The sequence below is a fragment of the Tupaia chinensis genome, unplaced genomic scaffold (assembly GCF_000334495.1).
Source record: "Tupaia chinensis unplaced genomic scaffold, TupChi_1.0 Scaffold000054_1, whole genome shotgun sequence".
NCBI classification, from domain to species: Eukaryota; Metazoa; Chordata; class Mammalia; order Scandentia; family Tupaiidae; genus Tupaia; species Tupaia belangeri.
Window position 1 is genome coordinate 3404637 of NW_006159512.1, and position 12563 is coordinate 3417199.

The window sequence follows — 12563 nt, forward strand, 5'->3', positions numbered from 1 at the left end:
TTGGACTCCCATGTGGCTGACCCCAGTTTGAGTCCTAGATCTGGTGGCTTTCTTTCTATCTCTGTCTTTCTCTGATGGGTGCACGTGCCCTATGGCAAATTGAATAATAATAATAATAATGATCATAATTAATAGAGTTGAAGCCAGCAGGTGGCATGGTGGTTAAGGGCACTGGACTTCCACATGGCCCACCACAGTTCGAGTCCTGGACTTGGTGGCTTACTTTCCTACTCCCTCTCTGTCCCTCTCCGGTCAAATTAAAATAAATAAAATTAAATAAAATAATTCTTTAAAATATAATTAATAAAGTTAAATAAATAATTTTAAATAAAAGGAAAAAACAAAAAACAAAAAACAAGTGTGGCAGACGTGCATGCATGACCATAATCTCAACAGGACAGAGAAATGGAGAAGGGACTGAGGTGACTGTGCCCTACTGTAGGGTGCTTTCTCCCTCTCCCTTTCACTGTCTCTTTCTGGTGAGCACATGTTCCCTCTTGCAAATTAAAAAAAAAACTCTAAATTAAAGAATCAGATCTAGGGAACCAGCAGTTAGCGTAATGGTTATGTCGCTGGACTCCCACGTAGTCGACCGCGGTTCGTGTCCCGGACCCGGTGGCTTAAAACTCACGCCGGGCGCGTGTGCGTGCGTGCCCAAGATCCCAAGAGGAGAATGGAGGAGAAGGGATTGCGGCGTGACCATCCCCTCTGGGGGGTGATTTCTCGCTTTCTGTCTCTATGTCTCTCTCTGTCTGTCTGGCGAGTGCACACGCCCTATAGCAAAAACCTCTCCAAAAAAAAAAAAAGAATCAGATCTATTACCACAAGATACTAAGTGAAACAAATCAAAGAGTCTATTCAACTGTAGTCAGGTTTCTTTTCTACACAATTTGATTCCTTTTTAAAAAGAATTATTTGATTTTACTTTTAATTAATTAATTAATTTAAATTTGATGAGAGAAGGACAGAGTGAAAGAGAGGGAGAGAGAGAGAAAGTGTGAAAGCAAGCCTCCAGGTCTGGGACTTGAACTACAGTTGCCCATGTGGGAGTCCAGTAACCACCACGCTACCTACAAGCCATGTATACAATTTGATTCTTTCCGTTAAGAAAGGGGCAAGGTAAGAGAATGAAAATCAAGAAAAAGAATCTGAGAAAGTGAGAAAAAGAAACAGCACAGGAGCAAAGAAACAGGCAGAGGGGTGATAATGAAAGGGTTGGTGAGAATCAGGAGAAGCAATGAGAGAGAAAATTTCTACCACCTTAGTAAAATGATACTCTAACAAAGGACTTCCAGAAAGCACTAGAAAAGAACTTGCCCTGGAGATATTTTCAAAATAATCTAACGTTACCACTGTTTGATAATGTTATATATTTCTTCCATATTCATTTCTGACACCTTTCTCCCTCGATTAGTCACAACTGTCACTTAATGATAAAGGAGGAACAAGCTGAATCGATACCTGAAAAGACATCTGGAGCTTTTGGCAGAAGCTTCTTAAGTTTCTCACTAATTAGATCCAATAAAGTAACCAGTGTCTACATACAAACATGTATTTGAAAATATTTCATGTGAGGTTTTTCCAACCAGGAATTCAACATGAATAAAAAACAAAAACAAAAACAAAAACTCAGTATTTCTGACCAATGCAGGAGAAGAGAATTGCACGTGGGGAGAGAAGACAGGTGATAGAAGGTCTCTGGACTCTAAGTGGTAAGAATACTGGGATTCTTTTTTAGCATTCTTAAAATCCTATTTTCCGCTTTCTTGTATGTCTGTATTTGAAATTATTATTATTGCATTAATTATTAGTGAAATGTCCTCCTATAATAAAAATATTTATACTCTTGTAGAAGCACTCATCGAAATCATCTTACATTGTAATCACATGGTCCATATGTAAATAGTAGCTCTAAAACACACTAAAACATCATTTTCTTACAACAGGTAGATATTCTTTTTCCAATTTTGGATATACCAAAGGTAATTCCAGACTGCAAAAATATACCTGGAGAAATAATCCCTCAGCCTGTATTGTTACGGGGCAGGCCCTAGTCCTACCAAGGCTGAGGTTCTGAAGTCCGTGCCCAGAATGCCTTCATCCTGCCTCTGATTACCTTACCATTTAGCTTCCACGTGTCCTGGCACTTTTTAGCCACAAACCTGTCCCCCTAACACATTCTGTCACTCAAAAAACATTTAGTGAGTGTTTGCTAGGTACTGGGTACTGTTCTAGGTAATGAATATGCAGATCAAGATTCTGAACTCACAGAAATTACACTTTCCTAAGAGAGAAAGACAAACTAAATTAGCAAATACACACTACATACAGTTTTTGGCAGTGACAAGTGGCATTGGGAAATCATAAAGCAGGCAGGCCCAGACATGATGGTGTGTACATCTAAGATGCTGCTACTCAGATGAGGCCATATGAGAGGCCCAAGTTCAAACCCCCCCCCAACCTAAAACAGATGGGGTACAGTGGTGTACATTCATACATAACAAGACTCTGTTAAAGAAAAATATCGTTCTCTCTCTCATTAGTATTTTTTTTTTCAGTTGCCAGAGTACATGTATGTTTAACTAGAAAGAGAGAGAGAGAAAGTGAGAGAGAGCACACCCACCAATGAGGGGTGGAAACACTGCAATCCATTCTCTTCCATCCTGTTGAGATTCTGGACATGCACGCACATGCACCTAATGTACTTTTCAAGATGCAGGATTAGAACCGCAGTTAGACATGTGGGATCCAGCTCACAATGTTCATTGCTTTTAACCACTGTGCTCCAGCGATGACTCTCTCTTATTAAAAAACAAAGACAAAAACCACATAAAACAAGGTAAGAGGACCAGCAGTTAGCGTAATGGCTATGTCGCTGGACTCCCACGTAGTCAACTGCAGTTCGGGTCCCGGACCTGGTGACTTCAACTTATATCGGGCACGTGTTTGTGCATGCCTAAGATTCCAAGAGGAGAATGGAGGAGAAGGGATTGTGGCGTGGCTATCCCCCCGGGGAGTGATTTCTTACTTTCTGTCTCTCTGTCTCTCTCTGCCTTTCTGGAGAGTGCACACGCCCTCTAGCAAAAACCTCTCCAAACAAACAAACAAACAAACAAATGAGGTAAGGACTAGAGTGAAGGTGACTATAGATTCTGTCTTTCTGAGAGAATAACATTTTGAGTAAAGGTCTGCACACTAAGGAGTAAACCATAAGATCTGGGAGAAAAATATTTCAGAGAGATAGTAGACAACATAGGTACAGCCCTGGAACAGGAAAGAGCGTGGCCTATGTGAAAGTCTCTATCACACATTACGCCCATCTCAGCCTCCCTGAAATACTCATTCTCTAATAATCTCTAGAAACCAGTCATCAGAACCTTCTCTCTGTTTCCTGAACCCCACACCCCTACTTCCTCCAGTCCATTGTCAAGTTCTTTTCTCTCTTCTGGTCTGCTACAAAATTTGAACTGATACTCTGTGGTGCTACTGACAAGATAGAACAATGAAAAAATTCTTTCCAAATTCTTCACCATATGTACAAAAGAGGCAAATTCCTAAAGGAGGAGGAAGGATTAAAAAAAAAAAAGGGGGGAGGGACCAGCATAATGGCTATGCCGCCGAACTCCTATGTAGTCAACTGTGGTTCGAGCGACGGACCCAGCGACTTGAATTCACGCCGGGCGTGTGTGCGTGCATGCTGAAGATCCTGAGAGGAGAATGGAGGGGAAGGGATTGTGGTGTGACCATCCCCCCTGGAGGGGTGATTTCTCGCTTTCTGTCTCTCTGTCTCTCTCTGTCTTTCTGGCAAGTGCACATGCCCTATAGCAAAACAAAACAAAACAAAACAAAACAAAAAAACCTCTCAAAAAAAAAAAAAAAAGTAAGGCCAGCTCATGGCTTGGTGGTTAAGGCAGCTGGATAACACATGGCTGACCACACTGTTCGAGTCCTTTACCCAGTGGCTTGAAGTACACACTGGGCACAAGTGAGTGTATGTCCAAAATCATGAAAGGAAGCAGAAGCTAAGAAGGCATTACAGCATGACCATGCCCTATGAGGGAGTGCTTTCTCACTTTCTCTCTCTTTCTCTGTCTCTCTCTGGAGAACACATGTGCCCTCTGGCAAATTTTTTTCTATGGAAGAAAAAAAGAAAAGCAAGAAGAAAGAGAAGCTGAGTGGTAAGAAGAGAGCAGAGGAAATATTATTTCTAAATTTCCAGTTAGAACCTGGAACTCCCTAGGACCAGCAGATGGCTTAATGGCTATGTTACTGGACTCCCACACAGTTGACCATGGTTCAAGTCCTGAACCCAGCAGCTTAAAACTCACACCAGGTGCATGTGCGTGCATGCCCAGAATCCCAAAAGAATGGAGAAGGGAATGCAGCATGGCCATCACCCTGGGGGGTGATCTCTTGCTTTCCAGCTCTCTGTGTCTGGTGAGCACACGCACCATATAGCAAAAATCTCTCCCTTAAAAACAAACCAAGAAAAAGAATCTGTGAACCTCAGCTAATCAGGTAGCATGGTGGTTAAAGCATCAGGATTCCAGATGATTGAGTGTGCAGTTTGAGTCTCAGACCCGGCAGCTTAGAATATATGCCAGGCATGTGTGCGTAAGTGCCCAAATCCTGAGTGGGGAATGGAGAAAGGATTGTGGTGTGCCCATCCCCCTTGAGGGATGATTTCTCATTTTCCCTGTCTCTCTCTTTCTTTATCTCTGTACCGCTCTGGCAAGCACACACACCCTCTAGCAAAAAACTAAAAAAAGACCAAAAACCAAACAAAGAAAAATGTAATCTAGAATCCATTTTATGTGGGTAGGGTATATGTAAAAATTTCAGTTTAGTGACTATAGAATTAAACATTTATGTAATGTGGGCACCAACCTCTATTTGTTGTATTTTTTGATGAAAAACTAAGTGTAAAGCACAACTTACAAATAAGTTTTAAAAATATTTTTCATTCAAAATTCATAAATGGGTAGGCTGGCCCTGTGGCCTAGTGGCTAAGGGACCCAGATCCAACATGGATCCAATATGTCTGACCATGTGGCTCAAACCCTGGCCCCAGCAGCTTGAAAAACATGCAAGGTACATGTGTGTGCATGCCCCAAATACCAACAGGCTGAAAAATGGAGAAGGGATTATGCCATGACCACACTCTGTGGGACGGGGCGGTGGAGGGCTTTCTCCCTCTCCTCTCTTTGTCTCTTCTGGCCCTCTGGTAAATAAGGAAAAAAAAATTCATAAATGGAGTAGTGCCCCTGTTGTATATACTTGGTGCATCTTTCTCTCTTAACTAACAAGAAAAGAAACTTCAATAATGGTTGACAGAGGTGAGCCCTGTGCATAGGAAACTGGATCCATATGAGTGACCACTGTGTTTTGAATCCTTCCCTAGATGCTCAGAAAACACACTGGACATTTGTGCAAGTGCCCCAAATCTTGACAAGACGGAAAAACAGGAATAATGTTTGCAACGTGACCACCTTCCACTGGGAGGTTCTCTATTTCTCTTTCTCTCTGTAAAGTGCATGCTCTGGAAGTTAAAAAAATATATATTAAGCAGAAAAATAAAAGGGAGAAAGGAACAGTTTCTTATAGAGATTTGGGAGAAATACAAGGGGGTCTTCAGAAAGTTTATGGAAAATACATATGAAAAAACTATGCATGGGTATCAAAATTTTTTCCACCGAAATAAACTTGTAATTTAGGGGCCAGCAGGTGGCATGGTGGTTAAGGCCACTGTACTCCTATATGGCCTACCATGGTTCAAGTCCCAGGCCTGGTGGCTTGATATCTCAAATTATCTCTTTCTGTCTCTCTCTGATCAAATTGGAAAATAATAATAATAATAAAGTTAAATAAAATAATTCTTTTAAAAAATAAACTTGCAATTTAATTCTATTTTCCGGAAACTTTTTGAAGTCTCTTTGTAACAGCACTGTAAGTATTTACACTACTGTCTTGTATTAAAATATAGTAGTCAGGCTAAAAAATAACTATTTTTCTTAAATGTCTCCAAATTGATTAAGAATATGACCATGTTTTACTTTAACCATTTTAAGTCACCACATCTCTTGCCTAGATTATTACAGAAGCCTTTGAAGAGGTATTCCTGCTCCTACTTTTGCCCCTCTATAATCTATTTTCAACACAAAAGTCAGGTATCTTTATAAAAATATCAGTCAAATCATGCCATTGGTCTGCTCAAACCTTCCAATGATTTCTCATTTTATTTCAAAGAAAAGCAACTACCAATGGCTGGTGAGAGCCTTCCTGTGATTTGTGTAGCCGCACTGCCTCTCTGGTCTGAGCTCTTATTTTTCTCCCCTCTTTTCACCCCTTTCTTGCTGTTCCTCAACACATAGGCATCATCCCCAGACCTCTGCTTTGGGAACAATTCCCTCTGCCCAAACCTCTCATTCCCATAGCCACTTGGTTGACTCTCTCCCCTTCCAGTCTTTGCTCAGGTTTCTCTTTCTCAGTATACACACTTGGTCACCTCAATTAATATTGTACACTCCTGGGCCCAGCAGGTGGCTCACTGGTTCAAGCACTGGACTCCCACATGGTTGACCATGGTTCAAGTCCTGGACCTGGTAGCTTTAAACTTATACCAGATGAGTGTGTGTGAATGCCCAAAATCCCGAGAGAAGAATAAAACAGGAGGAACTGCAGCGTGGCCAACCTACCCCCCTTTTCCCACCCCCACTGGGGAGGTGATTTCTCACTTTCTCTCTGGTGAGCGCACACACCCTATAGAAAAAAAAAAAAAAAACTCTCTTAAATAAAAATATTAGTACCCATAAGTCCCTTTAATCTGCTATTTTCATTTTTCCATTGCATTTATCACCTTTTATCAAAATGTATAACTTAATGATTTATTGTGTGTATTTTTTTATTCTCTGTCTTCTTCCACTTGGATATATGCTTTTCAAGGGCCCAGAACTTGGTGTTTTGTTCACTGATGTATTCTAAGCACCTAGAACAGTGCCTGGAACATAGTAATATTAGCACAAGAAATGGGTTGAATAAATTGATCAATTAACTTGCCAATACTAAAATTATTTTAGGTCTGCTTCTTTTTCTATGGTGGGTGTAAAGAGATAGCATTCCCTCAACTTTACACATTTTTGGTACTCAGTAAATTATTTATTAATCATTTACCTTTTTGCTTGACACAAATAGCTTAGCAATAAATATGCCCAACAAAATGCCAGACACCTTGAAGAGCTCCAGTAGAAACCATACCAGTTATTCTGCCAGCACTTTAATTAGTGATTTGGCTTACAAAACTGCTTTGGCAAGAGTTTTCAGGGTCACTGTTTTGTTATCAAACTGTGCACAGGAAGATTAACATGAGCTTGAATTGTTTTTGTTTTTTTTTTTTGAGAGGTTTTTCGCTATAGGGCGCGTGTGCTCGCCAGACAGACAGAGAGAGACATAGAGACAGAAAGCCAGAAATCACCCCCCAGGAGGGATGGTCACGCCGCAATCCCTTCTCTATTCTCCTCTCAGGATCTTGGGCACGCATGCACACACGCCTGGCGTGAGTTTTAAGCCACCGGGTCCAGGACGCGAACTGCGGTTGACTACGTGGGAGTCCAGCAACATAGCCATTACGCTAACTGCTGGTTCCCAGCTTGAATTGTTTTTAAAGGAAAAAACAAAAACAGTTTAAAATTGTTACTGTGAAACTTTTTCACCTGTATGTGCAACCTGTAGGCATTAGGTTCTAATGCAATAACCATTAAAGAGCTGTCATGATTCTTCTCTAATGTTGGGCAACAACAATCCGAGATGTAGTCGTATTGCTTCAAATGCTTCTGTTCTGTTCTCCTTTTCTGTCACGTGGGTCACAAAGAAGACAAATATGGGGCATGAAATGGAGAGTATAGCATTTAGTAGTCAATTAAAACGCTATGATGCTGTATTTGCTTTGCAGATTAGTTTTTACACATACTTTTTTTAAATTAAGAAATATTTCTGGGCCTACCCCATGACCTGGTAGTTAAAGGAGTGACCACATGGCCAACAGAGTGGCTTGACCTCTGGAGGCTTGAAAAACACATTGGGCATATGTGCATGCATGCCTAAAATCCCCATAGGATGGAGAAATGGAGGAGAAGGGATTGCAGTGTGACCATGTCCCATAGAAGTTGCTTTCTCTTTCTCCCTTTCTCTGTGGCAAGCACACATGCCCTCTGGCAAAAGCAAAACAAAAACAGAAAAATCATAGCATCCATGGGGCCAGCAGATGGCATGGTGATTAAGATGCTTGACTCCTCCCATGGTTGACTGCAGTTTGAGTCCTTGACCCAGCGGCTTAAAAAATCACATTGGGCACGTGTGTGCACGTTCAAAATCCTGAGAGGAGAATGAAGGAAAAGAGATTGTGGTGTGGGTGGCCATTCCCTTTGGAAGGTGATTTCTCTCTCTCTCTCTCTTTCTCTCTCTCTCTATCTCTCTCTCTCTTTCTCGGGTGAGTGCACACACCCTATGGTAAAAATTTCCAAACGAAAAAACCACAGCATCTAACAAAAGTCTTATGTTAAATTGAAAAGAAAATAAAAAATTTCAAATTCCCAGGAAATTATATAGCCACTTTACTCACCATGCCACTGGTTGGCCTGAAATTTATCTAATAATTATACATTAATATGCCATGTAAATACATTCATTATTATCAAATAGTACTTTTTAACATTAAATTATACAGTCACTTACATAGCTAAAAAAGTGACATTATGTCATGCAATTTTTATTTTGCTAAAAGGTCACCAAATTAAAACCTCAGAAATAAATATTTCCAGTTGCCTCGTTTTTTTTTTTTCTTTTTTTTTTTTTTTTGAGAGATTTTCGCTATAGGGCGCGTGTGCTTGCCAGACAGAGAGAGACATAGAGACAGAAAGCGAGAAATCACCCCCCCCCCGGGGTGATGGTCACGCCACAATCCCTTCTCCTCCATTCTCCTCTCGGGATCTTGGGCACACATGCACACACGACTGGCGTGAGTTTTAAGCCACCGGGTCCGGGACATGAACCGCGGTAGACTACGTGGGAGTCCAGCGACATAGCCATTAGGCTAACTGCTGGCTCCCAGTTTTTTCATCCTTGTACTACAACAGGATGTTTCTTAGAATGTCTCTGTGATGTATTATACTTGAGAGTTACGTCCTATACTACATCAGTTACATTTGCTAGTACAACTTACATGGCAGGAAACAGTGGTAAATAGAAAAAAAGACCACATGAAGTACATTGACACCCTGAAAAAAATATTAAATGCAATACTCATTTAATTCATAAAGATTTTTACTTCAATGTGTATATTTAAAATTGTTTTTAGGCAAAAAGTAAAGTTTAAACATCCTTTCTTAACCTAAAAGTTCAATAATTCCTGAATGAATATCAAAATCCTCATCAGTTAACACAGTTAACAGGCAATCTCTCTCTTGCTTATAATATTTTACTACGGCATCAAAGAGTATCTTCTGAATATCCAATTTTATCTCTGCATTGCCATTTTGCCCTAATTGTTGACTAACTGTTGCTATTAACTAACACGTCAGGGAGACATTCTAAGCACTCAGTTGCTGCAGTAAGCCATGTATCAATCCTGGAGGAAAAAGGCAAAACAACTCAATGGTCAATATTTCCATTGCACTAAAGTACTGTTTAATAAAACATAAACATGAGCTGGCCAGTGGCCTCATGGTTGAAGGAGCAAGATCCCACATGAATGACTATGTGGTTCAAATCTTGGCCCTGGCAGCATGTAAAACATGCCAAGCATATTTATGAATGTCCAAAGTCCTGACAGGATAGAGAAACAGAGGGGAAGGGGCTCTACTGTAACTGCACTCATTGTAGGGTGCCTTCTCCCTCTCTTCTTTCTCGAGTATCTTATCTTTCCTCCTTTTCTCCCCCCCACTAGTAATATGTTTTCCCTAACATGTGCAATTTGTTATCTTCTAGATCCTAGCATTGCAGATGAAAGACTAATGACAGTTTGACTACTTTTCTCTTGCAGATAACCCGTCCTTTCTGCCTTGAGTGTTATAACAGCAGATTAGACTGGATGTTGTCAGTTATCTGCAGAGGCCCTCAACCCTGCTTGGATTTTTTTTTTTTTTTAAGTTTACTTCTTTTATGAGAGAGAGAAGGACAAGGACTCTCAGAATCATACCTGACAACCCCGTCCTGCCTTGCAACCCCATCTTTCTCAGTCAGTCAGGATCATGGGTGTGCATCCAGCATATATAGGTTGACCAAGGAACCAAACTTGCTATCTCCCATACCAATTCAGCATCACCTGAGCAGTGTATTCCTTCTGCACTTCCTGGGCTTGGCCTGGTTTGGCTCTTTCTTGGCTTACTGTGAATAAAGGAAACTTGCCACTTAACAAACAGGTCCATAGGTGACTAAGTGAGTCCCTATCTCTATGATTACTAAACTCTTCCCAGGATCTGAAGCTTTGTGATCCTCAGTTTGATTTTCTCTTATTTGGCCCACATAGGAGAAATTATTTTATCAGATTTTTCTGCTGAAATTACAAAAGTATCTGGGTCTTAATACCTGTAGTCACCAGCAGCTGGTTTATTCAAGAGTGACAAATATCTTGGAGTTGGGAGTAAAAAAGAGAGTCTCATTGAGGTTACATGGTTCTCAGAATTTCTTATCCACAAATGAGACTGCTTTTATTTTTTTCTTCTAAAATTTAAACTATAAGGCACATGAGCTCGCCAGAGAGGTACAGAAAGAGAGACAAGTAAGAAATTATCCCCTGGGGTGTAGCCACACCATAATCCTTTCTCCATATTCTGCTAGGATTTTAGGCATGCAAGCACATGTACATGTGCCAGGCATTGTTTTCCAAGCTGCTGGGTCTGGGACTATAATTGTATTGTTGGCCATGTGAGATCCAGTCACCTTAACCATGACATAGGCCAGCCCTATGACTTACTTTATGACAGAGCTGTAATTTTTCTCTTTCATGTATGTCTATTCTAGTAGATAGGGTGAGGATTCTAGGGTGAGGATGAATGAACTGGTAGAAACTGTGATGGCTATATTGCTTTAGGGCCATAAAATGGAAAGAATAGAACTTTGGATGATTTAGGGAGAGGATGATTGACATATAAATCAAACCAGTATGATTTCCAATTTTTTAAAAGAATTATTTATTTAATTTTATTTATTCATTCATTTCTTTTCTTTTTTCTTTTTTTTTTTTTGAGAGTTTTTTTTTCACTACAGGGCGCGTGCGCTCACCAGACAGAGAGAGACATAGAGACAGAAAGCGAGAAATCGCCCCCCCAGGGGGGATGGTCACGCCGCAATCCCTTCTCCTCCATTCTCCTCTTGGGATCTTGGGCATGCACGCACACGCGCCCGGTGTGAGTTTTAAGCCACTGGGTCCAGGACGTGAAACACAGTCGACTACGTGGGAGTCCAGTGACATAGCCATTACGCTAACTGCTGGTTCCCTATTCATTTATTTTCATTTGACCAGAGAAAGACAGACACACAGAGAGAAGGAAAGTGACAGAGCAAGCCACCAGGTCCAGGACTTGAACCGTGGTCAGCCATGTGGGAACGTCCAGCGCCTTAACCACCACGCTATCTGATGGCCACCCAACATTTTTTTAGAGGTTTTTGCCTTAGGGAGTATGCATTTGTCAGAGAGAGAAAGAAAGACAGAGACAATGAGAGACAGTGAGAGGGAAAGTGAGAAATAGCCCCCCAGGAGTGTTGGCCACACCACAATCCCTTCTCCTCCATTTTCTTCCCGGGATCTTGCATGCACCTACACATGCTAGTCGTGACTTTCAGGCCACCGAGTCTGAGGTGCAAATTGCAGTTGGCCATGTGGGAGTCCAGTGACATAACCGTTATACCATTTACTGATCCCTCCAATGGTTTTCTTCTAAGTCATAACTCATGGCTTTCTTTGTTAGATCAAACAAGAATCCAGTAATTAATTTATGAAACAGAGATGGTATCATCTTATCATATGGATATGTTCTCCTGCCTTAAAATACCAAGGGCAGAGACCAGCAGTTGGCATAATGGCTATGTCGCTGGACTTCCATGTAGTTGACTGTGGTTTGAGTTCCGGACCGAGTGGCTTAAATTCACGCTGGGCACATGTGCGTACGAGCCCAAGATCCAGAAAGAAGAATGGAGGAGAAGGGATTGTGGCGTGGCTATCCCCTCGAGGGGTGATTTCTTGCTTTCTTTCTCTCTGTCTCTGTCTTTCTGGTGAGCACATGCACCCTATAGCAAAAAAACTCTCCAAAAAAAAAATATATATGTATATATACACACACACACATACATACATACCAAGGGCAAATTTGTGAAAAAACTTTTAATTTTATTTATTTAATTTATTTTTTCAAAGAACTTTTTAGTTAAAAAGATTTGACAAGAAGCCAGCAAGTGGCATCGTGGTTAAGGCACTGAACTCCCACATGGCCAACCATGGCTTGAGTCCCAGACCTGGCAACTTGCTTTCTCCCTCTCTGGTAAGCACATGGGCCCCGTAGAAAATTAAA

At 41.0% G+C, this 12563-nt stretch overlaps 1 protein-coding gene across 1 annotated transcript in view; it reads right to left on the reverse strand.

Moving 5' to 3' along the window:
* Positions 1-1423: 1423 nt before the first annotated feature.
* Positions 1424-12563, reverse strand: part of DEPDC4 (DEP domain containing 4) — a 20741-nt gene continuing 9601 nt past the window's right edge. Inside the window, 6 exon segments of the mRNA XM_006172170.2 lie at positions 1424-1537; positions 7228-7341; positions 7710-7758; positions 7760-7847; positions 9386-9563; positions 9565-9622. Of these exon segments, the coding sequence (XP_006172232.2) occupies positions 1424-1537; positions 7228-7341; positions 7710-7758; positions 7760-7847; positions 9386-9563; positions 9565-9622 (601 nt within the window).